Source organism: Centrocercus urophasianus, unplaced genomic scaffold, assembly GCF_019232065.1.
Source record: "Centrocercus urophasianus isolate 14NV4802_14NV808 unplaced genomic scaffold, USGS_Curo_1.0 seq_34, whole genome shotgun sequence".
Classification (NCBI taxonomy): Eukaryota; Metazoa; Chordata; class Aves; order Galliformes; family Phasianidae; genus Centrocercus; species Centrocercus urophasianus.
In genome coordinates this window covers 1878071-1906033 of record NW_024884911.1, presented here as the reverse complement: position 1 = coordinate 1906033, position 27963 = coordinate 1878071, and the positions used below count along the sequence as shown (strand labels likewise).

The following is a 27963-nucleotide window of genomic DNA, read 5'->3' as shown; positions in this document are numbered from 1 at the left end:
TTAGACAGGTAGATGCTTGTCAGTGCTGAGCTTTAAAGTATTGGTGTGAAGACAGCTGTGGTTAAACAGCGCTGATATTGCCTTCTCTTTGTCCTTACTTTTACCACTGTAAGCAGCCCTCTGCTCTCATCTCTTTGCAGGTGAGATGGCCGTGTTCCTTTCCTTACTGTGCAGCCTGCACCAGCTCCTGTCCTGAAGTGTGAGCCGCAGACCTGACGTGATTTGCAGGGCAAAGGCTGCGAGCAGCTCCTCTTGGTTCTGCTTTGCTCCAGCAAACAGCTATTTATATTAAAGGAGAGAAGGGATTATTAGGAGACGACTCGTTGCAATGACAAGAGATATGACAGTGAGTTCATGCATCCCCTCCAAAGTGTGAGCGTGGGCTCTTACGGATCCCATGCATGGTCAGAAGCTGTTTAGTTTTTTTCCTTTGAGTGCTCAGATGTGCGCAGAAATTGGGGATAACGACCAGTGCTGTGCTTGGGAGGCAGCACTAATGAGCACAGCCCTCGATGAGGTTCAGCTGGCAGCGTTGTGCCTGCAGTGTCATTAGTGAGATGCTGAATAAGGGGCTGGCAGCAGCAGGGTAACCTTGTCCTTGCCCCAGCCCCACTGAAGCCCCACAGCAGCAGTGGGGTGTTGCCATCCCACAGCAGCAGCCCCATGGAGCCATCCCATGGCACGGTGGGGACTTGTCTGCTTTAATCTGTGGTTCAAAGCCTGGAGTCTGCTGCTGAACAGTGTGCTGGTTTCAGGGTTGGGATGAAGTGTTTCCTGAAAAATAGACTTTTGTTTTTGGGTCAGGAGGGGTTGCTATGTGGGTCTGTAGAAGTGGAAGCGCTTGGTCTTGTGGCTCGTGGGGCTACCTGTGATCCAGCACCTTGAAGGACCTTGACCCAAACATTGTTGGGAGCTCTCAGGATGCCCTCAGCTGGCCTCACTTCATTGTTCCCACTCCAAGCTAGAGCTGGCAGTGCTTTTGCCCAGTAGCTTTCAGGAATACAGAATGCCGTGGCTGCTCCCTCCATTAGAACCACAGAATTGTTAAGGTTGGAAAACAGCTCTAAGATCACCAACTCCAATCCAACCCATCCCCACTGCACCCACTGACCATGTCCCTCGGTGCCACATCTCCACTCCTCTTAAAAACATCATTCTGAAGGTGTTGCAACCCACTGAATTGGATGTGAGGTTGCTCTCCCCAGACAGAAGGGAATTGGGTTTGGGTTCCCCATGTTGTGACTGCCTGCTGACACCCCAAATCCAGCGACTCGGAGGACTGCCTGTGGGAACCTGACTTCTTTCCCATTGCTTGTATTGCAAATGGAACAACAAATGCAAAAAGAGAGGTGGTGGAAGGAGAAATATTGTGCCTTATTTAGCGGTAGTATTTTTTTTTTTTCTTTTCGGTTTTGGTTTGGCTGCCAAACTGACAAATCGGTTCTTTGCAGAGATCTGTTAAAAACTTGATAGGCAGCTGTGGAGCTGTCAGCACTCCTGTTCTGCTGCTGCTTGGCCAAGCCAGACGCAGCAGCTGCAGATCGGAGCTGCTGGGAGTACTGAGCGCAGAACTGCGCTCGCTTTCGATTGCATGGTGCCCAAATTGCCCCAGCTCCTCATTTGTCAGGTATGGTGCTGTGGTGGTGTTGGATGGTGATGCATGCTGTGCTGGGGTGTGTTGGGATGCTGTTATCCTGGCTTCCAGTCCCGAGATGGGAGATGTAGGTTAGATATTAGGAGGAAATTCTTTATGCAGATGGTGGTGAAGCCCTGATGCTGTGGAACAAACTGACCCTCGGTTGCATGTTTTGTCCCTGCAGAGATGTCAGGGACGGTGGCAGACATCTCATTGGTGCACTGGAAGCAGCAGTGGTTGGAAAACGGCACCCTGTACTTCCATGTCTCCATGAGCAGCGCCGAGCAGCTCTCCCGGGCCACTCCTCCCAGCCTCCAGGAGCCTTCTGAGATCGTGGAGGAGCAGATGCACATCCTTCATATCTCCGTCATGGTGAGTGGGAGGGCGTGGGGACAGTGGTGGTAAAGGACGGGCTGGAGAGTCTGGTGTGCCTTGTGTTTGTCCCTTGTGTGTGTCCTCTCGTGCCTCCAGAGAGGGAGAGGTGTGTATGAAGGGGCCGGGAGGCAAAGTGGGGCTGGTCTTGAGAATGGAAGTGGGGTGGTGGGAATGTGGGAGTCCTCGAGCCTCTGCTGGCACCTGTTGGGGTGTTGGTGGAAATCTCCTTGGCCTTCATGGTACATGCAAAGGCAAGATCTTGGGTTGATTGCTATTTTTTGGAGTTATTGTAAGCTGAATTTCTTGTCTTGAGAAGTTGTGTTCTGCAGCACGATCCTCCTGTTTCAGAGGATCAGTCTGATGAGTGAAAACATGATCTCAGTGCTTTGAACGTTTCTTATCTTAGATTCTGGCTGTCACTAACATACTGTGTAAGTGTCCTGTGCCTTTTAAGGTGCTTAATTCAGTGACTTATGAGATGGTGGTCTAGAAGTTAGGCTTCTAGATCCCCAGAGCACTGTGTACCTGCACATCGCTTGCACAAATTGCATATGGGAATCCTGCAGCACCCCTCTGCACGAGGTGCATCTGTTCGTGTTTTACAGCCTGTGTGCCATTTCCATGCCGTCTGTTTTTTCATTTTGGAAGGCAGAGCAGAGGTGGCTTCGTGACTTTTTTTTTTTCCTGCTTGAACAAGCAGCTATTTGGCTTCTACAACCTAAATCTGGTGTTTTTCTCCTGAGTGTCTCAACCCTTGTCAGCAAGGCTTTAGATTGGGCACTGAGTGCAAGTGAATGCAGAAAGAGGCTTTGCATTGAGGCTGTTGGGTGAGAGAAGGCACAGTGTGATAGCAGGATGGCAGAAGGGGCAGGAGCTCGATGGGTTGGGCAGGGAATGCTTCTTACATCCTGCTACCAGTGTCAGTGTGATGGAATACTGGGGGGGAAAACAGTAGAGCTGGAATACTTAGAAAATAAGCCTGAAAAAACCAGCAGAGAGAGAGAGAGCATAGAAAGAATAAAGACAGCAAAACACAAATTGGGGTGTGAAATGTTGAGCCCTGCTTGGCTGCAGTGGGCACACGTGTGTCAGGGCATCCTGTGCTGAGGTTGGCTAGATGAGGCTTTGCCATGCAGCACTGAACCCAATGGCGTGGGAGCATCCATGGCTTTGGGTGACAGCTTCTAGATGAGCGAGGTGAGGACAGGAGAGAAACCAGAGTTCCTCCTGCACAGCAGCTGTAATTCTACTTTCTTTCCAAGTCCTGGTGCTGGGGACCTGCAGAGCTCCCTGGGCCAGGACTGCCCACCAGCAGGAAGCTTTGCCCATCTCTTGGAAGATTCATGAACTTCTTTGAGTGAACCCAAGCCAAGGTTGGAGTTACTAGCAGAAGATAAATGCCTGTTGTGGGTTTCTCTCCAAACCACATGGATTTGTGTAGCTAAAGCAAAACTACTTGGAAGTCTTTGTTTCTTGGATTAAATGCCATCCGTTTCCCTGAGCTTTGGGCTGCTTTCCCATGCTATTACCTTCCATCCCGACCCCAAGTCCTTGCATTCTGCACAGCCCACGCTGCTGTGTGCCACCTGAATGCCCAACTCTGCCCTCCCATGTCCTGCTTTGTGCTGTTCACTTGGCATGGCCGTGCCATCATTCCTCTGCATTCTGCCTCATGTCCCAGGGGCAGCTGTGACCCTCTCTGCATCTCTGCTCAAGCTCAAGGACATCTGTAACAGCACAATAATACCTTTTTTTTTTCTTCTTTTTTTTTTTCTTCTCACCATTTTGTCTTAATCTTTCCCCACTGAAACATAACACATTAATTACTGCAGTTAAAGGGAATTCAGTCTCCATTACTGTCTGCCACCCCTTTCCTCTTGGCTTGAGCAACTAAGATTTGTCTCCCAGATGAAAAGGGAAGAAAGGAAATATATATATAAATATATTTATGTAAATGCTAGATTTTATTTACTCTTTATTTTTTGTGCAGCGCCAAGTAGGAAGGAATCAATATTTTTGTCATTACATCTGTTGTGTTTTTCCCTATAATCTTAGCTGTTATTTGGGTTTAATTGTGTTGTTTCCTCTTGTGTGGAAGTAAATCTTATCTGTTTTGGATTAAAATTCAATGAAGGTCACAGCAGCTCGAAAACTTACCAGGCTGCAGCAATTAATGTTCATTTGGCTTTGATAAATTGGAATGTTCCCCACAATAGGACTGGAGTGGATTTCAGAAGCAATAATTCTTCCATTAACTCAATGATTCCCTGCATGATAGAGAGTCTTGTCACTGCTCTGTTTGTCGTCTGTCACTTTGAGGATCTGGGCATATGCCTGATATGATTTATCATGATTATTGGGGCTGCTTGTGTCAAAACATTTTAAACCACTAATTATTCCAGCCTTGTAAATTGCTGAATTTAGCAGAACATAAGGTATATTTTTCTCCACCATATTATGCCTGTTCAGTTATTGTTGAGCATTGTTGTGGGCTCAGGCCCAGAGCCACATTTTCTAGTAGTTGCTGCAGCTGTGTGTGCAATTGCAGGATGCAGAGCCGTGGCATTGGTGTGATGGGCACATCTCACCTTGCTCTGAACCGCCTGAACGGCTGAACTCCTTGGCAGCTCTGCGTTGCCCTTTGCTGTGCCCCTAAGATGGAGGGGCAGGGCTGGTGCCCATGGTGGGTGGCGCATGGGGACGGCCACCTCTCGCCTTCCCTGGATGGTAACACACCAAAGCCTCATTTCATCTCGTACCACCTCCCTGCAAGGGACTGTTGGGGTGTCTGGAATAAAGGTGACCAGATATCATCAAGCTGATCTTCATTTTGTAACTTCCTGCTTTCTGCTGGCAGCAGTTAGCTGCTGGTTTCTCGGTTTCCCAGCAGATTTTTCAGCTCTTATTTAGACAAGTTTCCTTTTTTCTTCTTGATCTTACGCATCCCGACGTGTCCCTAATGATCAGCTGCTTGTGCTGTGCTCTGTCAGCTTCTAAGATGGGTATAAAGTGTGCTCTTAAACGCTTCCCTCTGATTGAGCATCCTGCTCTGAAGTGGAGCCGGGTGGGATGTGCAGCCCAATGCCTTCCTCCCATCGCCAGGGTCAGAAGCACTGCATCTGTATCCAGGAGCTGGAGGGCTTTCAGGAACTGCTACCTCCTTCCTGAAGCTGCTTCTTTGCCATCGTCCATCCATCCTTAACCTCTCTTTTTCCCCTTTTTCTGTCAGGAATGCCACGACTCTGCCTCTCTGCACTGCCTGTGTTTTCTTGAAGAGCCCCATTCCCATCGGGCTCCCAGCTTTGGTTTGGCTGCACAATGTATTGCAGTGTAGGGGCTGAGTGCTCTGGTGGCTGTGGGATGCTGCTGGAGCCTTGCAGTGTGCCTTGTTGATGGCAGCCAGCTCATTTGGAGAAGAATGGTGTAACATGAGTAATGAGGTAGTGAAGGAGGCACAACATCTGTGTCATCATTTCTGCACCAGGAGGTCAACCGGATTCATAAAACATGCACTTCCAGCTTGTGATATGTTTAGGAATTAATTAGGGTAGGGAAAAAAATTGCTGCAGCAGCAGATTTCCTTATCTGAAAGTTATTAAGCAGCTAAATTGATCTCCAATGAGCTGTTTGGTTTTTTTTTTTTTATTTTTAATAAAAAGAAAAGAGGAATGGAATCGGTGTATATCTGTATGAGAATTGTGTCCCCCCCTCCTGCCTTGTGGGGTCAGGACAGCCAAGCTTTGCTGAGCTCTGATGGTCCTGCTAGGAGGTCCTGCATGCTGTCCCTATCCTTGGTCTGGTCCTGAGCTGTCTGAGGGTGCTGGTGGGGCTATGGCTGTGTCTGCTGCCCATGAACCAACTCTTTCTGGTCTGGGACAGGCAGCCTCTGTCTCTTCTCCTCCACTCCACCTTTGCAGAGATGGGATAAAATGGGAACCAGAACCCCCTGTGTTAAAATATGTAACTGGAGTGCTTGATTTGCATCACAGATAAAGTAAGGATGAATAAACACTCTTAGTTCATCCAAGCTGAGCAGCAAACCAACTTTCTGATGTCATCCCTAGGGCAATCCAAGTCGATATTAGGGGAAAAGCAGCCATGGGAGGGGCTGCTCCTTGCAGATGGCATTGAATGCGTGGGATGCATCTGCTGCCGTAGATATTTTCCATCTTCAGTATGCTGAAAAAGGAGAATAGTTGGAGGGGAAACAGCATGAGCTCGTGTTAGATAGGTGGTGGTTGTAAACAGAGGGTGCTTGAGCTTGGAGGGAGATGCTGAAGGGAGGAAACGAAGGAAAAGCATAGGGATTTTGGGGGAGGTGTGGTGAGAGTAGGATTAGTGCATGGCTGAGAACATGGGCAAAAGGGAAGGCACTGAGTGCATCTGCCCTCACCCTGTCCATGTGCACCTCCAATGCTGCTGAAATATCAAGTGTGTGTTCGTAGCGGGGTGCCCTGGTCTGTGCTTGGAGTTTGCAGATCACAGAACCACAGAGTGGTTTGGGTTGGAAGGGCCCTTGAAGACCATTGAACTCCATCCCCTGCTGTGGGCTGGCTGCCCCCCAGCAGCTCAGGCTGCCCCAGGCCCCATCCACAGCCTTGGACGCCTCCAGAAATGGGGCACCCACAGCTGTCTGGGCAGCCAGGTATAGGAGAGGAAGGCACATCCCTGCCCCATATGGGCTCTCTGTGCCTCGTCTTGCCTTTTCCTCAAACTCGGTGTAATTTGCAGCTTTGCCTTCTCTCACTGGTTGTCCTCGCTTGGATATATGTGCAGCGCTGCTTCGAAATGCTTCTATCAGGTAAATGTTGTCAGCATCGGGAGCTGTGACAAACCTGATGTAGGATTGCTTTGAGATGTTTGGGAGAGATTTTTGTACAAAAGACGGAATGTTTTGTTGGCAAATCTTGCGACCTGGAATAAGTCTTAATGACAGGATGAAACGCAATGTCTTATTTGCCCCAAGAAATATGATGTTTGCTTTCATTTGGAGCTTCTTTTTTTTTTTTTTTTTCCCCATTTAAAAATAAATTGGACTTAGTTTCACACGGCAGCATTGCAAAGTGAAAAGGCAGAGCGCTTTGTGCTCAGGAAAGTGTCAGAGTGAAATGTTTCTCCTCTTCAGCACTTTCCATATCCTCCCCACAACGCTTTCGTCTCAGCTGATGTGAAACTGTCTGAGCAGATAAACCATTTGTAGAACATCTTGCCAGGCTCTTTTTTTGAGTAACTGCAGCTAAACCATGGGTGAAAAATATTTGATGAACGGCCGTCAGCACCTGCATCACCCAGGAAGCTGGGATCGGTTGGAAAAAACCCAAACCTGAGGCTGGGTTCCGTTGGGAAGGGATGCTCCAAAACGTGCTGATGCGAAGCAGTGGAAGAAGCTCATCCATGGGTGATTTTTCTGATTGTTGCAGGGCTGCTAATATAGCTGAGAACTTCTTTGAGGGGAAAAAATGTGTGCGTGCATGTCTGGATCTGCTGCAGGAAATTGGGCACAATTCCCACTGGTGTAATTGGGAGCAGCATGGGCCATGTGTGGTTATTTTTACCTGTCCTGCTCCCGCGCTGCCTCCCCCTCATCCCCCCAGACAGCAGGACCCAGCTCTTTTTTAGCCTTTGCAAGGTCTCTGTGGTGTGCAGCAAAGAAAATAAACTAATGGTGCTTATTCTAAAAATCCAATTACCTAAAACCACAGGAAAATAATGATTTCTAAGGGAGAGGCGTGAGCTGGGAGCGGGTGCTGGTTCAGCCTGGAGAAGAGAAGGCTCTGCGGGGAGCTGAGAGAGCAGTTTGTTGGCATCTGATGGGGCTGTTAGGAGGAAGGGGACTGGTTGTGGGGCTGTTGCCATAGGACAAGGGGACGTGATTTCAGACTAAAAGAGGGGAGATTTAGGTTGGATATAAGGAAAAAGCTTCTTATGGTAAGGGTGGTGAGGCACTGCACAGGTTGCACAGAGAGGTGGTGCTGCCCCATCCCTGCAGACGGCCAAGGTCAGGCTGTTGGGGCTCAGAACACTGATGGAGCTGTGGGTGTCCCTGTGCACTGCAGGGAGTGGGACCAGATGGCCTTTAAGGGTCCCTTGCAACTCAAACCATTCGGTGATTTTGTGACTGCCCCGAGCCCAGCTTTCCTTGCTGCACCAGACTTGGAGGATTTGGGGTGAAACCATCGTGCCGATGGCAGCAATTGCAGAGAGAGCTGCTGGGGAGCGTGGAGCAGCTGACAAGGTGAAATGCTGCTGCAAACATTGGGGAGGTCTGGGAGAATGGTTGAGCTCCAGAGAAAGCAGGGAGCACTGTGGTGGGGTACAGGTGTGTCAGAGCTGGGTGCACTTCGGGGCATATGGTCATATGGATGCTGTCTCTCGTGCCATTTTAGGACCCTGTGAGACCTGGGGTGCTGCATGCTGCTTTTGGGGATCTCTGAGCTGTTGGAGGGGCTGTGCTGCTGGTCGCAGTCACCTGTGGTATGGGGTTGGGAAAGACAAGACTAGCTTGCAGATTGCAAACAAAGGGCACGGTAGCTGCAAGGCTTCCAAAAACAAACAGAAATGAAGTGAAAGCTACACATACATCGACCTACAGCTGGAAATGGTGCCAGAGGCTCATCTGGCTTCACAGCATCAAGTAAACGAGCTGCAAGGTGCCTCTCAGCTTTGTGGCTGAGGGCTGGTTATGGAGGCGTGGGGTTGCCCTTGCCATAGGGTACTGCTTGGGTTTGGGGTGCCCCACCCAGGACCTGCAATGGGTTTGGGTGAAATGCAGACCCTCAGAGATGCTTGCCCCACCGCCTCGTGCTGGCCACGTTTCCCTCAGCAAAACAAGCCGTGTGCTTTGTTTCTTTGCTTTTTCCCTTTTTAAAAGGCCACTTTTCAATCCTTTGTGCTCTCCCTCCTTGGCATGCAGGGCCTCGAAGGGGAGGGAGCCCTCAGCCAAGCTCTCCATCACATGTCCCTTGTTTTGCTGTGTTATTTTTTCTCCACTGCTGCCCTTGCCAATGAAAGGACATTGTAGAGCTGCTGAGACTGGCAGGGGCTGGGACGCTGCCTGCCAATAGCCTCAGTGTCTGAAAGGGCTTAGGAAATATGAGCTCTAAATTAGTTCCCAAATTTTCCTCTTTTTCTCTGCTAAAAGAGCCCTGTGGAGCCTCCCCAGCACCTCCTGCACGAGGGGCTTTACCCAGAGAGCATGGGGACAGCAAGGGGACCCTCGGAGCATCCCATGAGAGGAAGGGGCAAACGATGGGCATCTGCCCTGGCTGTTCCCCCCTCCCTTCATGGCTTTACAATGCTGCCTTGGCAAGTGCCTTCAAGTCCTCAGCTGCGATGCTGAGAGAGTGGGAGGGGAAGTGTGTGGCTGCCCGGAGGCAGTCGAGAGCTGCGGAGTGCCCAGAGCTTCCTTGGGGCTGTGGGATGCACTGAACTTCCAGGAGCCATGGGATGCCTCAACCTCCATAGGACTGTAGAGTGCTTAAAGTTTCCTGGGGCTCCAAACCATCCCTAAAAGGGCCTTGAAAGGTCCCTGTGGCTTTGCTGTAGGGAGGAAGGAGAGCCTGCAGCCCTGAGTGCCAGCAGGGCGCGTGGAGGGAGCGGGAGCTGTGCATGGTAGCCTTGGGCACCAACATTCTACCTGCTTTCTCAGTGGTACCTTAGGAAACAGCAAAGGAAAATTCCACTTCCAGAGGCACCTGCTGTCATTTTTCTCAGGGCTCAGGCTCCTGCTCTCTCCTCTCTCTGTGCCTTGCAGCCAGCTCTGAAGCAGAAGCAACACTCTCTGCCAACCTAACGATTAGCCTTTCCGCTAATGACCCACGAGCTGTGTCCAAAATAAATGAGCCCAACCTGCTCATCTTATTAGCCAAATGATTGTGAAGAAGGGGAAATATCTGCAAAAAATTGCTTAGGCAGCTGGAATTTGGAAGTGTGATGGAGTCAGTGCTTGAAGCATGGAGAGGAGTGGATGAGTCGTGCATCTCCAGAGCTGTTCCTCTCCTGGAGGAGCCCTGTGTTCTTGGGGCATTCCTGCTCCCTTCTTTGCTCGCTGGGCTCCTGGGGTCATGGTGCTGATGCACTCATGCTGGGTTGGTGCAAACTTCACCTTGTTGAGTTTGTAAGGTGGATGTCTCAGGGCTCAGGCTGTTTCCTTCAGCCTTCCTATAGCTGTGTTGCTTCTCTGTAGCTGTAACATAAGCCCTCATTGGCATGGAAGCTCAGGGAGTTGCACACATGCAGCCTGGTGTTCCCTTCAGCCAGATGTTATTTGCTTTGCAGGTGAGGGGTTGCACCATGGTGCAACTTATTCCATGGTCATTCCCAAAGCTGAGAAGCTTTGCAGTTACTGGCTGCACCAGAGTTCTCCTGTATTTTTGGGTTTCCTTCTGCTTTGCAAAGTTCTGGGGCTCTGGTTTCCCCTCCTGGAATGAGCAGCCACTTGCGTGGTTTTGCTGAAGCAAGCTGATGGCCTGACCTGCTCCTCAGCGAAGGAGATATGAGAGAGGGAATCTGGAAACATGGGAAAATCCTTTCCCACCCCTTCCACTTTATGTCAGGCAGCAGTTCTGGGTCTGGGTCAGGATTGCAGCTCATGCAAAAACCAATAACGTCACCTTCAGGGGCTCTCCATATGTCCTTCAGCACTCTGGGCTGCCATGCAGACCCTTTGCACCTGGCAGACTGGGTGGGATGGATCATCATGCTGCCATGCCTGGGCTGAGGTGCTGGCAGCCATCCCTTGCCTTGCTGTCCGTTCCCAGTGGTGCACAAGGAGGTGTGTGCAGTTGGGGAAAGCACTTATGGCTTCTTAACCCCCTGCAGCGGTATGGGCTGGGAGATGGCATTTGTCTGGCCACAGAAATAGAAATGCATCCTACAGCAACATGTGGGGCTCTGGCTGGAGCTGCTGTAAAGGACCAATCATCTGCCACCTGTAAATAGGGAGTGTGGGAGCACAAAAGGCTTTGCAACATCATGGCCTGGTGATGATGGTGGAGAAGGGCTCTGGGGTCTGAAACCATTACCAAGTCAGCCCCAGGACTGGCCCTGCAGCCAGTGTTTAGTAGCAGAGAAAATTGTCCTTGTTGCCTTGTCCCCTGTCCAAGCAGGAGACCTGGCTGATGATGCTGAGGTCTTCCTGCTCCATCCAGCACCCAGCGTGCCCACCATATGCTCTTTGACATCAGCACTGCACCTTGTTCTCTGGGCTCCTTCTGTTGTACATAGGCTTAAATTGTGCCTTGGGCTTCTTTCTTCCTTTCCTAACCGGTAAGGGAATTGCTAATTGTACAGTTTTGTTCTGAGGAGTTTCAGATTGAAATGATTAGCTGTGTTGGAGAACATCCTGACAGTGCAAAATCCTTCAGACAGGCAGTGGATAACCCACGGCTGATTGTGCTCATCGATGCCTCTCTGCACTGACCCATCCTGCAGAGCTGCCTCTGCTCCCCCTGCTTTGGCACCTGGTGCACACGGAGCTTCACCCCGAGAGGGCTCAGTGCCAGCTCACAGGTGTCATTTCAAAGTCACTTCTGTAAGCAAGTTTGTCAGGTTTATGCTGACGTGGTTTCGGTGGTTTAGGACTGAAGGGTTGTTTTTGAGAGTGGAAATTGTTTTCTCAGTGCTCCAACCTCACATCCATGCATAACCCACGATGGCACCAATACCCATTGAAATGCTCCAGTGAGCGATGGATCTCCGTAGGGCTTTTCTGGATGAGGATTCCTTTCCCATAGCATCTCAGCGGTGGAATATGGAGGATATGGCGACATCATTAAATCCATCCCTGTGCCCCGAAAGGGATTAATAAACCCCTGTCACCGATGATGGATGTTCCCCTATCCTGTTCTGCACTGCTGCTCGGCCCTGCGGGTGGATGGAGGTTTGGGGTTGGGCTGCAGCTGACCCAGGAGGACAGCACTGATGGTGACAAACAGCGCTGCCTCCCAACACGCTGCCTGCAGCTCGAGTTCTCTCCTATTTCAGTGCGATTTTACACCGTTTGCACGGATTTAAATAAGCAGGTGGTTGGAAGGGATTGATTGAGATCTTCTCCCTGTAAATATTTTGCTCCCGGGGTTTAACAGCCCCAGTGCTCCCTGCAGTGCTGTGTGCGTCCTTGTCCCACGGAATGGGCTGTGTGCAGCTGGCTGCTGCAGGATGTGCTCCTCCTTTCCTTCAGTGTGAAAGCCCCCGTGCAGCCCAGCCCTGCTCTGTGTGGGCATTAGCAGGGTGTAGATTTGCCTGCTGCTGCTCTTGGGACGGGCTCTCCTCTCCTCGTGCCGCCGGGGCTATTACAGTAAATTGCCAGATGCAATTGCTTGGCCATCTCATAGATTTGTATCTCAAGTGTCCTCTGGAAAGGGAGCCCTCAGATGATGCTGGGAATGTTAAAATGATAAATCTGCTTCTTCCCAGTGCCCTTCTGCAGAACAGAAGTTGTACCGGTGTGCGGGCAGCTCCGTGTCTGCTGCGGGGCAGGGGCAGAGAGCAGCTGAGCCTTGTTGCTTGTCTGTTCCCTCAGCTGCTCCCCACAGCACTGTGCTCAGACCCCTCACAGCTCTGCTGTCTGTCTCTGGACACGCTGCACGGCCTCTCTGCCTTCCTTATGGTGCGGGACCCAACACCAAACAGCAGCACTTGAGGTGCAGCCAGATGTGACAAAATAGGAGTTAATCCACCAGCAATATGGAAGACCTTGAAATATTTAGAGCAGATGATAGAGAAAGAGGTTGTTCAGCACGCCCTGGGTTGGCACCATAGCATCCCATCCTGCTTCACCCACTGCCACTTGCCACCAATGGCTGAATGGGCACTGCCTTCCTTCACAGGTGCTGCAGTTACACTGGTGACACCATGTCAAAACTGGCCAGCAGCAGCAATATGCACATGGGGCTGGGAGGGGGTATGAGCCTGTTATTATCCATTTACCCAGATATCCCAGCTAATCAGCTTTCAGATGGGGAGAATTAATTGCTTTCATTCATAGTGCCGAGCAGGTTTAATTGAAATGAATCCTTTCTTCTTTTCACATGGCCACTTCCTCAGAGGCTGCAGCGTGGAGCTCTGCCTGGCTGCCTGCTTGCAGCAAGGCTGGGCAACACAGCCCCCAAATTGTCCCCAGGAGTGCAGGGCAGTGTGGGCCACAGAGTTTGACATGGAGCTCAGTGTGCCTGCTGCTCAAGGGGAGGTGATGGATGGATATGAGATGGCTTCGCTGTGCTGTCCCCAAATTCGGGGCACAGTGGGGACAAAGCTGCAGCAGCACATTACTGTGCTGGCAGCACAAGGCAGGCAGGGACAGAGCTGTCACTGTGTCCTCAAGCCACACTGCTACCTCTCCTCCTCCCCACTCTGCTGCTGTCTCTGCCCAGGCAGCGCTGGGCAGGCTGAAACTCAGCTTCCCTTAATTAAAGGTCTGTCTCCTCATCGCAAGGACGTGGCTGTAATTAGAGCTGGATGCAAAGACTGCTCTGCACTGCATGGGAGCACAAGTGACAGCTCACCCTGGTGAGCATCCCCCTCAGGTGGCACCAGCAGGGATACAGCTACAGGGTGTCTCTGAGCTGCCCCTCCAGGTCCCTTCCTCCAAGCCGTGCTGCAGAACAAGTTTGCTTGCTGTGGGCTCAGAAACAGTAACAGGTTTGCAGATGGGGTGCTCTAAATCCAGACCTGTTGAGCAGATCACTGCTCAGCACTCCCCGTCTGCAGATGCAAGCATCTCAATGCCTGCCCAGCTCCTGTAGCATCCCATAGGGGGAAGAGGCATGTCGGAACAGGGGAAAGGTGTGGGCAGAAGCTGTGATTTCTGCCTTGTCCTTTGCTGGGCTGCAGAGCACAGTCGGATGCTGTGGTTGCTGTGTGTGGGGTGTGTGTCCCTGCTGCAGTGCCTGAGCTCCCAACAAAGCAGCCGTGGAGCTTGGAGCAGAGCAGTGCTTCGTGCTGCCTCTGTTCAGAAAGATGCTCGTTATGCTGAAATATTTGCACTTAAAGAAAACTGCCTGACCATATTTACACAATAGGTTGGATCGTTCCCAAAGCAGCTGCCAGCTGTTGGCTCAGTCATAAACCTTTAACAAACCCCACGGGCAGCAAAGGGAGCTCGTTCTTTCCTTCCCTACGCGCAAAAAAGCATCTTCCCATCAGCTCTCAGCTCTGTAAGTTTTCAAGTGTCCGTAAATAAACCGCAGAACCTTTCACAATCCTCCCATGTCTCATTGCTTTGTCCCATGCGTGGGGAGAAGTGACAGCATGCCCCAATGCAGTGCACCTGGAGGCAGTGGGGACCCAAGGCACAGCGCTGGGCCAAGTGCAGGGTGCATCCCAGCTCCCCTTCCCCATTGCTGATGGATTTCTCAGGATACAAACAACAGTGATCCTAAGACGTCCTCCACTGTAACCCTGCTCTGTGATGCTGAATTTTTCCCTCTTCTTTGCTACCTTCTCTGGACGAGTGTGCAGGAACTGGCAGCCCCACGGAGCTGGCTGGCTAATTGAGCAGAAGCGCTGTTGTAACGTGCCACTCACAGGCACTTGGAAGCTGGAGGCACAATGTGAGTTGTGTTAATGTTCCCTCATCCGGAGATGTGCATCTCTTATTAGATTAATTTTTTTTAATATATGCAGAATATACAGTGGGAACGGTATTAATTCGCACTAATGGTTGTGAGATCCAGCGAGAATTAACCGCGTTTTTTTTTGTAAATGAGTGGGAAGTGGATAAACACAATTATTACAAAAACAAAAAAGGCGCTGTTTGCTGCAATGGTACATGGTACTCATTTATCTGACAAGTGTTCTTTACTTTTAATTATATTCCATCACTTGCTAGCAAATGCTCTGCTGGTAGATGCTGTAATAATCCGAGTCGTGCGAGGGCTCGCTGCGCTGTGGGGGGTTTGGTTGGAGGGGTGGCAGTGGATGGTAGGAGCTGCGAGCAGTGGGGATGCTGAGGTTTGGTTGGCCTTGCAGGGCGGGTGGAAGCAGCCATGGTTTGCTGCACGGCTCCTGAAGGATGGGTGAGCTTGCCCACATCTCTCCTTCTCTGTTGCACCACTCCAGACCATTTGCTGTGCCTGATGCCAGCGCTGCTTGATGCATTGAGGCGAGGGCTGTTTTCTCTTTTCTGAAGCTCAAGGAGGGGAGGTTTAGATTGGATGTCTGGGGGAAGTTCTTCACAGACAGAGTGGTGAGTTGCTGGAACAGGCTGCGCAGAGAGGCTGTGGGTGTCCCTGGAGGTGTTCAAGACCGAGTTGGACGGGGCCCTGGGCAGCCTGGTCTAGTGTCAAATCTGGAGGTTGTTTGGCCCTGCCTGTGCCAGGGGAGTTGGAACTCGGTGATCCTTGGGGTCTCTTCCAACTCAAGCCATTCTATGATTCTCCATCAGGTGCCTCAATGCTGTGTGATTTTTTCGGGGGGAGAAGGCGCATGCTTGGGCAGAAGCTGTGGGAGCAGCAGTTGAAGCTTGGGTGCAGTAAAATCGTAGGATCGCAGAGTGGCTTGGGTTGGAATCATAGAATCATGGGATCACCGAGTCGTTAAGGTTGGAAATGACCTCTAAGATCACCAAGTCTAACCCCAAGCCACCCCACCATGCCTACTGACCACAACCCTATGGTTCTGGAACACCTCCAGGGACCCCATCACTCCCTGGACAGCTGTGCTACTGCATTATCGCTCTGTAAGAGAAGAAATGTTTCCTAATATCCAACCTGAACCTTAAAGCCCATCCAGTCCATATCCCTGCCGTGGGCTGGGTGCCAGTACAGGCCAGCTGAAGGGCAGGAAGCAGCACACCCTGACTGGGCCATTATCCAGGTTCTCTGCCAGGGCTTGGGATGTGCCGTGTGGTCACCAGCAGCCCAGGACACAGAATGCTGGAAGATGCCCACCGGACGTCCCCTTAGCACAGGGGATGTGGTGGCCCTTCCTTTGAAAGCTTTCCCGTTGATCCTTAGCTCAAGTGGGTTTTTTTTCCCCTCCGCTTTATAATCTGACTAAAATGCAATTCGCTGAGCAGGTCTCAGTGAGCCGAGCGGGAGGAGCACGTGAGCATCACTCAGCAGGGAAGGGGCTGGGGAGCTCCGAGCCTTTGTGTTTCTCAGCGATTTGCTCAGTCTGCCTGCGTTAGGGAAACGCCAGATCTCATGCATTTTAAAATCTTCCCTCTCCGAGGGCAGGCCCTGGGTTAGCAGGTCAGCCCAGCTAGGTGAGCCGTTTAGAGCGCATTAAAACCACAATTTATGCAATCTGCACTCAAGTGTTAGGAAGAGCTGGCAATCAGGTGCTTAATAAAATCACCTACAGCCCTCCTCTTTTGGCTCGCTGGAAATAAATGCCTTTTTTACATGATAAAAATGGATTAGGAGTCATTTGGAGTTGTTATCCGGGCGTGGGGCACGCGGGCGTGCGGTGCCATTGGGGCAGTGCTGGGGGAGCGTTCCAACTGCCAGCGCTGGAGCATCTCCCGTGTGCCTGAGCTGATTGGCAGCTCCACTCCTTCTTTTTGTTTCTGTTCCCGAATGGAACTGCAAAACAAAATTCAGTGTGGCTTGGAGGAAAAAAAAAAAAGTAAAATTATATGGAAATGTGACTTTTTTCTGACTCTTTTTTTTTTTTTAATGTGGAAGAGTCAGAGATTTTAAAGTTATGGTTCCCACAGCAACTGTAACTCTCATCTCTTGTACCTCTGCGATGCTTTGCAGGACTGTGTGTGCTATTAGATTTATGCCCAATGTGTTTATGTACAGCATAGCAAGCAGCATGCAAAGATGCATGGGCTGGCAGAGTGATGCTGCGGGAACACCAGGGCCAGATCCTGCACTGACCTGTGCCATGGAAGCATGGAGTCACTGGGGGTGGAAAGGACCTCTGAGATCATCCAGTCCAGCTGTCCATCTACCCCCACCATTCCCCATGCCCACTGATCACATCTCTGGTGTGGTGATCCCACCACTCCCCAGGCAGCCTGTACCAGTGCATCACCACTTTTTCTGAGCAGAAATGTTTCCTAATATCCAACGTGAGCCTCCCCTGGCACCAGTGGGACAGGGGGTTTCTGATCCCAGGCTGTGCTGCGTGCACTGAGTTTGGAGGGAATGGGGGTCCTGATGGAGCACAAGCCTCTGCCTGGTGGAATGATGTTCACAGGGTCTCCATCCTGCAGTTTGCCATCACTTTGAGTTAAATTAATTAGAAATCTGTTAGTTGGAATTACAGCTCAGCAAAAACCTGGTGCAAGTGTTTGCTGCACCTGATCCTTGAAGTTGCTTGGGCCAGAAGAGGTTTGGGCATCCAGGTGTGAAGTTGGTCTGTGCTGCAGCATCCTCCCTGCTTTGGTGCATCTGCATTGAGCTGGAATGGGGTGAAAAGGCTGGAAGAGACGGGGGTGGAAGAGGTGCTGGAGAGCTGCATAACTCATGATGAAACATAGGAAAGACAAAGTGAGGAGATCATAGAATCATAGAATGGCTTGGGCTGGAAGGGACCCCAAGGATCATCAAGTTCCAAATCCTCTGGCAGAGGCAGGGCCATCAACTTCCACATCTGGCACTAGAGCAGAGTGCCCAGGGCTCCGTCCAACCTGGTCTTGAATACCTTCAGGGACAGATTGAAGGACCAGAAGGGGCTGTGGGGTCTTGTTGGACCTCAGGCCTTCCCTGGAGCCTTTTATTTCTCATTGGAGTAAAGCATAACTTTTCTGAAAGCATCCAGCATTGGTATTAAAAAAAAATAAAAATAAAACTTGACAGTGATGGATAATCCACTACAACCCGTGGTAAATAGTTCTAGTGTTTAATTACCTGTACTGTCAGAAAGGGAAGAAAGGAAAAACTGCAGTGTGGAGAGCTTGGAAGGACTGCATGGCCATCACTTGGCTCACAGCACAGCCCCTGTATGGGGTCAAGAGTTGGTTTGGGGCAGTGCTTGGAGGGGCTCTCACTGTTGAAGGGGTGCTCAGCACTGTGGGAAGGTCCATGGGAGCTCATTGCCCTGCAGTCAGCAGTTCTGCAGCCCGCATCATTTATAAAAGCAGAACCAGAGAGTGGTGGAGTCAACCATCCCTGTAGGTGTTGAGCACTTGTGGAGATGTGGCACTGAGGGATGCGGTCGGTGGGCATGGTGGGGTGGGTTGGTGGCTGGGCTGGATGATCTTACAGATCAGTTCCAACCTTAATGAGTCTGTGAGTTGGCAGGGTCTGCAGGTAGCTTCCCCCAGCAGCTTTCCTTTGGTGCTTACCATATAAATCACACCCTTGCTGCTTTCCACCTTCACCTGAGCCGTATTCCTGTGTTTGACTGCAAAGTTTTGCAGTGCTGCCCATGCCCTCTCCTCCCTCGTGCCACATCCTTAGCAGGACCAACCCCAATCCCCTCTTTGCTGTGCTCCCACCACGATGGCTGTACACCTGGGATGTGTCCACGTCCCCACAGTGTCCGGGGTGTCACAGCTGCATGCAACCCGGGGCTCTCGGGAGAGCAGTGGGGAAGAAGGACATTACGCAGGAGAATATGCATGTTCACAGCTCACAGGATTAAAGGCCCATGTTCTTATCACTGCAGAACAGAGTATTATAAATCCAGCCTTAGCATACCAAATCCCCTCGCGGCTCGGCCATTGTTTGGGAATATTAAAAAGCTCTGAGACAGAAATAATCAGTTTCCGAATGACACATTGTCAAATAAAACATTTCTCATATTATCCCTTCCTTCCCCTTTCTCTCTCCCGCTCCCTCAGTTGGATAATTTAACATGAAAAATAGATTAAAATGAGGCTGGTTTGAATGCCTCCTAAGTTTGACTTTTCTTTCCCCGGGAAGCTCTCCCTGCGTGTGCACGGCGCTCTGACAAGCGGCTGTGATGCGGGGTCAGGGATGTGGGCAGAGCCTGAAACTGAGCTGCTGCTGAACGCCAGGGATTGGCACAGTTCCTGGGCACGTGGACCTGACCCAGAGCCATCCAGCGTACAGCAAGGCCGTGAGGCTGAGCACGGGGCAGCAAGTAGTGTGGCAGAGCCCCGCTGCATCCCATGTGCAAGCTGAATTGGGAAAGTCAAACTAAGCAATGTCATCCCAAACCCTCCAGCCAGGCTCCCATTAGTGTCAGTTAGTGGAGGCAGAGGGCAGAGCAGCAGGATCCTCCTGCAGTACTGTCCGCTGCCACCACCCACACCATCCCCCTGCATCCCCTGAGCTCCATCCCCAGCACACTCACTTCCCACGCCGCCTCTTTACAGATGATCCTCCCTCTGCATGGCGCAGTGCTTTGTATTGTGTGCAGAAGAAATATTTGCATGTCTTCACGCTGCTCTTGCATGCTCTGTAAAGTTCCCAGCTATGGCATTCTTTGTGCTAGATGCCTGCCCTGCCCCAGCTGCTGCATGTCACGCTGCAAAGCATCAGCTGCTCACACTGCTCCTGATTTATGTGCTTTGCTCATCTGCTGTGGGGTAACATTGCTTTGGTGCTGCAGAGAGATGGAGGGGCCCAAGGTGGGGGAATGCACAGCTCCTGCTGTGGTTGTGTTGGTCTCCAGAGCAGGCAGGGCTGCCCCATGGAGGAGGCCACTTCCATGGAGACGTTGGTATGAAGGAAGTTTGTGCTTTTAGGTAATGATCTATGATTTTGATCATAGAATCATAGAATCGTGTAAGATCACCATGTCCAACCCCAACCCACCCCCACCATGCCCTCTGACCACGTCCCTCAGTGTCACATCTCCAAGTGTGTTGAACACTTCTAGGGATAGTGACCCTACTGCCTCCCTGCAGAGCTTGTTCTAATGTCTGACCACTCTTTCTGAGACAAAATGTTTTCCTAATATCCAGGCCGAACCTCCCCAGCTTTCTTGCCTTTCTCTGGACGCACTCCAGGGCCTCAGTGTTCTTGTAGTAAAAGGCCCAAAACCTAACACAGCATTTGAGATGCAGTCCCACCAGTGCCAGTCACAGGACAATCACCTCCCTGTTCTGCTGGCTGCACTATTGCTGACAGGATGCCATTGGCTTTTTTGGCCACCTGGGCACGCTGCTGGCTCATTTAATGAGGAGGTGTGGGAAGAGAGAGCTTGGCCTTGAAGGTTGTGGTCTGGGATAGGGTGTGTTGTGCCCCTGCATGTAGCCACAACAATTCACCCAAAGGGTTGGCATGGGGGGCTGCACTCTGCTGCGAGGGTGACTCTGGCAAAGCTCCCTAAGCATGTGAGCAAGAGGGAAGTCTTTAAATAATTCTAACACGATTGATGGGATCACAGTTGTTTTGGAGAGCTGAGGATTTGGGTGCAGGATGCAGCTGTGGGATGCTCCTCTGAGCAGCAGCATCCAGAGGAGCCATGCAGGAGCCCTGCTCCATGGCCTGCTAATGCTGCTGGGTGGCTTCATCCTCTAGTTTTCAGGAGAGGAGGAGGGCTGGCTCTGGGAACGATGGGTGGCTTTGGTTCCCTGTGCCCTGGAGGGTGGCAGTTGGGTGGTGCCATTTGGTACATGGTCTTTTGGACAAAATGCTGTGTCTCTGCAGAGACTTTATGGCTCCCTTGTTGGTTGCTGGGTTGTTTTAATGAGTTTTTTGTCTCCTAAGCAGTGAGATGCGGATGGGAGATCCTTTCCCATCTCCTTGTGCAGGGCAGGCTGGCTTGGTATCCATGTACATTGCCTGATAGGACCAAGGGGATGAGGAAAGAGTTCCTGGAGTGGGCAGAGCTGAGCTGGGGATGTCATTGGGGTGTTAAGGATCTCCTCCAGGACCCTGCCTGGAGTTGATTAAAGGATTTTGTGTAAGAGGAGAGCGAGTGCTGGTGGATGCTGCTCCTCAGCCATCCCTGTGTCTGCTGACGTGTCTCTTTGCTGTCCCACAGGGTGGGCTGATCGCTCTGCTCCTGCTCCTCTTGGTCTTCACAGTGGCTCTGTACGCCCAGCGGCGCTGGCACAAGCGCCGCCGCATCCCGCAGAAGAGTGCCAGCACCGAGGCCACCCACGAGATCCACTACATCCCCTCGGTGCTGCTGGGCCCCCAGGCCCGAGAGAGCTTCCGCAACTCTCGCCTGCAGGCCCACAACTCGGTCATCGGCGTGCCCATCCGCGAGACCCCCATCCTGGATGACTACGAGGACGAGGAGGAGGAGGAGACGCCGCAGCGGGCAGAACCCAGCACCAGGGAGGATGAGTTTGGCAGCCAGGTGACGCGGACGCTGGAGAGCCTGGGCCGGGGTGGGGAGGAGAAGCCTGACTACGAGAAGAAAGGTTGGTGGCTGTTCTGCCTGATCTTCCCCTCACCCTGTGCCCTCAGAGCGTCTGAGCTGCATGGGGCTTCCTGATGAGGGGGTCCTGGATCTGCTGGTTTGTCCTGAGCTTTCATCTTCCAGCTGATTCCATAAAACCATTGAATGGTTGGGTTGGAAGGGGCCGTACAACCATGCAGACCCCATCCCTGCCCCTCAGCTCAGGTTACCCCCCGCAGTTCTGGCTGCCCAGGGCCCCATCTACAGCTTTGGGCCCCTGCAGGGAGCCCAGTCTGAGCAGCAGTGCCAGGGCCTCACCGCCCTCTAAGTAAACCATTTCCTCCTGACATCTCACTTAAATCTCCCCTCTTTTAGTTTAAAGCCCTTCCTCCTTGTCCTGTCACTGTCCACTCTCATAAACAGCCATTCCCCCTCCTGTTTATAAGCTCCCTTCAAGTGCTTGAAGGCTGCAGTGAGGTCTCCCCAAAGCCTTCTCTTCTCCAGATTGAACAGTTCCCATATCTGGGGTTGCCCCAGCCCACGTGCAGCACCTCACACTCAGCCTTGTTGTGCCTCATTAGGTTCCTGTGGGCTCACTTTCAGGCTGTCCGTGTCCCTGTGGATGGCATCCCTTCCATTATATCAGCTATTACACACCACTCCGCTTGGTGACATCAGCAAACTTGCTGAGGGTGCCCTCAATCCCACTGTCTGTCTCACTGACACTTGACTTCTGGAAGCACCCAGAAATGAGGAGTTGGCTAGGGGAGCAGGAGGAGCATTTCCCCACCAAGGAGAGTTGCTCTTTTGCCATGGGTTTGTGCAGTGTTGCACGGAGCAGCACTGTCAGTCCCACTACTCCGTCAGTGCTGATGAGCATTTGTTCCCATTCAGTCTGTGCTCCAGGCTTCCAAGCAGCTTGGGGATGCTGGGATCCCTGCTGACTTCTTGCTGTAGGTGAGCACTGGCACATGGGCATCAATCAGCCTGGCTTTATTCTCTAGGTGGCAGAAATGCTCATTTCGTTGCTGTCAGGTAGTGCATCAATTCCAGCATAGAGCATGTCAGTGGGGCCCTGCTGAGCAATGCTGCACCTCAGAGAGCTGCTCCACAACGCTGTGTTTTCCAGGGGCACCAAAACATTCCCTGTGTTTTATTCTATGAGCCATCAAGCAATGATCCTGGAGTTCTTAGGGTGCCGGAATGGGTTGGAGCTCAGGTCCCTTTGGGCTTCCCCTCCAGGTGAGGCAGTGTGGTGCTGGGGTTGGGTGCAGCAGGACAGACAGACATGGAGCTTTGTGCCACGGGCTCCTGCCTGGAGAAGAGCAGCGCTTTCCCCAGCGTGTCTGGGCTAATGCAGATTTGATTGCTTGCTTTTTTAAAGTCTGTCTCTGGGAAAGCGTATCGCCCACCTCTGCTTATTGAAATATCATTAGAAGCAGTTTGATGTAGTTAACCTGCAACGTGGTGAAGTGCGTTGGAATAAACAAAAGCGAAGCGCGTTGGTGCTAATTGCTGAGCGACTGCAGCAGGAGTGGGGATGGGCACAGGGAAGTGGTTCTGCTTTCTGCTCACAGTGTGCATCCATCCTTGGGAGCGTGTCCTGCTCCTGTGCTGTCCCCATTGGGTAGCAGAGATGGGGACAGGGACCCCAGAGCTTGGCTCCTGGAAAGCAGCCCCACACACATGGCATTGGAGGCTGCTCCTTACAGCTCTTTCCCCCTTCCTCTTCCAGACAGAGCTGTTACAGCAATGATGGTTATAGCTCCAACAACCCAGGGATCCTCCTGCTGTCCTCATGCACTGCTCGGAGCATCCCTGTTGGCGTCCTCCTTTGTGGCTCTCATCGGCTCGTGGGGTTAAGAGGTGCTCCCCCAACCCTCTGCACGGTGAGAGCGAACAAATGAAGGCCTTCATGTACTGTAACTGAGCTGCCTCTTTTATTCTTTCATATTCTCTTCTTTGTTTTGCTTTTCTATAAATTATTTAGAGTTGTGTGAGAGGGGGAGAGAGCAGTAACTGCATTTCAGTGCTCTTCAAAACATAATAGTAAACAAGATCTAGGGCAGAATATTAAACTATCTCAGGGCTTCAGGAATTGGCAATAAAGTAATTCTTGTGCTGTATGCAGAAGACCCAAACCAGGGCTGTGGGCTGGGACAGGCTGCCCTAGGCCTGCTGCTATCCATGCAGTGCTGAGTTCTCCCATCAGGACACCATCATGCGTTACACCTGGACTTGAGGAGAGATTTTAGTGAGATACTGGGAGGAAATGTTCTACTCAGAGGGCGGTGAGGCCCTGGCACTGCTGCCCAGAGCTGTGGGTGGCATCCCTGGAGGTACCCAAGGCTGTGGATGGGCCCTAGGCAGCCTGAGCTGGGGGGCAGTGAGCCCATGGCAGGGTTTGGGACTGGGTGATATTTAAGTTGTCTTATATTTAAGTTCTCTTCCAACCCAACCTCTCTGTGGTGCTATTCATGTGCTTTGTACTCAGCCCTCCAGCTGCTTTGCACGTGCCTGGGAGCTGCACAAATTCAGGATGTGTCAGATGTACCATAGATGTGCTGCCTGCCAGCAGGCAGTGGGTGCAGTTGGGCTTCCCTGGGGATGTGCAGGTGGGATGTTGCAGATAACATGTGCCCACTGATCCCCAGGGGGAAATCAGGGCTGTTGAGGCACAGTGTCACAGGTGGCTTTGAGATGGATGTGGCAAGGGAGTCCCAGCTGGGGCCTGGCCCGGGGCTGCATTTGTATGGGTGCAGCAGGTTTGGCTGCAGAGCTGTGCCTGTGAGCCTGGCAGCGCCCAAGGGAGAAGCTGCATGTGGTGCCTAACGTGGTGATAAGACATCAGCTGGGGCTTGTCAGCAGGCTCCAAATGCTATCATTGCTGGGGCTGTCACCAAAGACTCTTTCAAGTGTCAGTTCCCTACGTTAATTACCAGGGATGGCAAATGCAATGAAGATGGAGTGCCTCGCCTCGCCCTCACCTGCCTGTGCCACTCGCTTCTCCCACGTGCCGGGCAGTGATTGATTTGCAGGTGCTGGTGCTTTCCATCCCTTGGGATTCCTGCACGCTCAGTTGCCCTTGCCACGCAGAGGAGTGCTGTGCTCCCTGCTGGATGGACAACTCTGTGATGTTACAGCCCTGAGGAATGGGTGCGGAGCAGCCGGTGGATCCCACAGCACAGATATCTGCTGTGCCGAGTGTGGGTGCAGCCGGTGCAAACACGCAGCACCAAAAGTCCCCCTGCCTGCTCAGGCGATGCGCTGCAGCTGGCACAGTGCAAACAAACACGGGAGCAGTGTGCTGAATAATGACATCTAGCAACAAGCGTGTAGCAGTGATAAAGTTAATGAAATTACAGGTTCTGACCTGATACCAGGCTCTGCAGCGGGTTGATAAACAGCAGGGCAAAGATGAGATGTTTATTTCTCCCCAGCTGCAGCCGGTAATCTGGATGCACTGAGCGGGGACATTAACATTATTGCTGTTATGCAAAATCGTTTTTGATTTGGGGGGGGAAAAAAAAAAGGAAAAAAAAAAAAGTAGAAAGAAAAATTCCTCCAACTGCCTGGAAAATGGAAAACTGACAGAATTAGAATTGCAGTAGGAGCACAAAGTGACCTCGTGACATTGCACAGAGCCCTGATGAATTTAGACAGAAGAAAAATCTAAGGCAGTTTAGGAAGAGGGAAAGTAATTTTTTTTATTAACATATTAATATGAGGGAGAGAGAGGGCAATAGGCAGCTCTAATTAGCTGAAAGAAAGCCTGTGTGCTGGCATGGAAAGGAGCTGTGTGGTCTCCCTGCAGTTTTGGGGTTGTCTATGGAGCCTGGTTGGAACCAGGTGATCTTCGAGGTCTTTTCCAATCCAAGGCATTCTGTGATTCTGTGAATTAGAAAATCTCCTTGGGGTTTGTACCTCCTAGATAGCATGTGTCCAAACCCACGTGTCCAAACCAGCCCCATGTGGATGAAGTACTCTGCAGTGGACAGCAGTGAATGAACGTGGATAGAGCCCAGCAAGTGTGGCTGTGGGGTTGTCCTGGATTCCCTGGGCCCTCTGTGGGGAGGGATGCCAGTGATTGGCCATGGGGAGGAGACTTTGCCTTACCAGGATCAGGGGCAGTGAGAGCCCAAGATCCTGCCTGGTGACATCTGGGCAGTGCTGGCTGCCGGCAGTGCTGGTGCTCAGTGCCGTGATGGATCAGAGGTGTGGTCATGGCACCATCCTGAACCTACAGCTCGTGGCCTTTCTTTTAACCTGTTGCAGTAACGTGATCGATCTCCGACATTTCCCTTCCTTAATCCATGGAGACCCAATCCAGGGTGAGTGCTGTGGGGTCTTGGAGATGAGTTTAAAGACGGGGACTGAACTGGAGGTGATGCCCGTGGGACCAGGACCAGGACATTGCTCTCCATGGTGTGGATTGCCCCGTGGTGCTCACCCCACCACCATAGGGCTGAGGGCTGGAGGTTTGCTCCTGCTGGCAACTGTAAAGCTCTGCGAGTCATGGCTCTGCCAGAGGCCTCCTGAGCCTTCAATGAATAAAATGATGGCTTACCATTAGCTGGAGCTGGGAACAAAAAGGAATGGTACATCAGACTGGTATCTGATGCATCCAGTCTTCTTTTCAGTGACCTAATGGGATCGTGACCCTCTCTGTATTTGATCAGCTTTTCCCAGATCTCATCCCCGCCAGCTCCTTGCGTAATTTGCAGAGACCTTTGACAAATGTATGTTCACGCAGGCTGCGTGGCCACGGTGCAGAAGGTTTTCTGCACTCTGCTCATTCCTGGCTGCAAAAAAAAAAACACCCAAAAAACAAAAACCCACTGCAAATTCCAGTTCAGAAAAACTCAACATATATGGGGCCCAACAGGGTAGGAAATGGGTACCAATTCAGGAGAGCATTTTGCCATGTGCTTAGCCAGCATCTCCTGTTATCAGAGCAATTAAGCATGTCTTTAAGTGCAGCGTGCTTAATTCTGCTTGATTTGAGTGGATTGCTGAAGAGAAATGGAGAGAATGGGCGACCCAGTTGCAGAGGTGGCAAGGGGTGTGCCACTGGATCTTTTGGCTTATTAGTGATGCCAGCTGTATCTTAATGCTAATTCAAAAATGCATATAGCTGACAGGGAAAAGCTTTGCTTTCCAGAGAGATAAACATAGTCGTAATTAATGTATTAATTGCCTTTTGAACCCTAAGGATGGCTGCCAGGCTGGAGTTCCAGATTGTTCTGATTACCCCTTCACTAGGATTGGATCAGCCTCAAAGATGGGTTCTTCCCACCAGGGCTCACTCCAAGGAGAGCTGGATGGTTCCATGCTCACAGTGTGCCTGTGTGCTCAGGGATGGGACAGCCCAATGACAGCAGGCTCCCAGAGTGGGATTCCTGACACGGTGTTGTTTTTCCACCCCTGCCTTTGCTGTTGCTCTATGCCACTGACTGATTTTATGAGACAGGGGAGGGGAGAAGCAGATGGAAAATCAGCTTCTTGATGGCGCTGTGGGGAATGGAAGAGGAAAAGGGGTGTTTTAATATTCCAGCACTTTGCTGAGCATCCCAGAGGCATGATGGCTTCATGATATCTGTATCACAGCGTTGTGACACCCCAAACCCACGGCTACCAAGTGCAAAGGGAAGGGCCTTTTGGGGGCCAAATTTGGGTGACTTTTGGTCCCCCAGCTCTTCAGCTTGGGGTTATGTTGGTTTTATGGGGCTGTCTCAGCCCCTCAGTGCTGCTGGAGATGCCGTGACAGCTTTGTGTGCAGGAGCCCTGAATTCCCCAGGTGTCCAAAGTGCTTTTCATCCAGGCGAAATCACCAGCGCGCAGGAGATGAGCTGTGAAGTTCTGGCTGTCCAAGGAAAACAAGCCATCAGGAACTATATTTCTATAAATGCCAGGCTCGTGTTGTTCATCACTTTATGCATAACTATGAATGTTTGATAACGTGCTGCATTATTAAAGGCATAGCTGGGTTGTAGACCAGTTGTTGACCAGGATAAGTTTCAAGAAGATTGTTTTTTTCCTTGCCTGATGCGAAACATAAAAAGTAATGTGGTGGCTTTTTATTGTCCTTGAGACCTGAACATCCTCCCCTCTAGGGCTTTCCACGCTGGGTCTGCCCCATGGTGTGCTGTGTCTGCATTGCTGGGAGCTGGAATCTGTCCCCAGTGCTGTCCTTCCATCTGTAATGTGATGTTGGCATGGGAGAACCTGCCCTCAGCTCCTGAGGTTGGAGTGAACAGGGAAAGAGGGCTGCAAGGAGGGAGGAAAACATGCAGTGTTCCCATTTCTGATGGAAATCAATCGGTGCTGGGGGCTCTCAGGCAGCCCCTGGGATGCTTTGCTTGGTTTGTGTCAGCCATAGTGGGAGCAGTGGGTTTTCTCAGCCTCAGGATGTGAGTGCATGGCCGTGGGCACTTAGTTACCTTGGTGTTCAGAATCATAGAATGGTTTGGATTGGAAAGGACCTCAGAGGTCATGTAGTTCTAACCCTGCTGCTGAGGGCAGGATTGCCAGCTGCTACTTCAGACATCATGGCTCAGGTGCTTGGTGTGCTGGTGCTCACCCCAGCAATGGTTGTGGGCTTGGAACGTGAGCTGCAGTGGCAGCCCTTGGTTCTGTTGCCATGTCCCCTTCCTACCAGCCGTGCTTTCCACTGCCATGTCATATATCCCACCCATGCCTGCTGCCCATGACCTGAGATCCCCAGAACTCCCCTTCCTCCT

At 51.5% G+C, this 27963-nt stretch overlaps 1 protein-coding gene across 1 annotated transcript in view; it reads left to right on the top strand.

Moving 5' to 3' along the window:
- ASTN2 (astrotactin 2) overlaps positions 1-27963 on the top strand; it is a 257225-nt gene that overhangs the window by 35229 nt on the left and 194033 nt on the right. Inside the window, exons 2-3 of the mRNA XM_042830923.1 lie at positions 1821-2008; positions 20861-21245. Coding sequence (XP_042686857.1) covers positions 1821-2008; positions 20861-21245 — 573 coding nt within the window. The remainder of the gene's footprint in view (positions 1-1820; positions 2009-20860; positions 21246-27963) is intronic.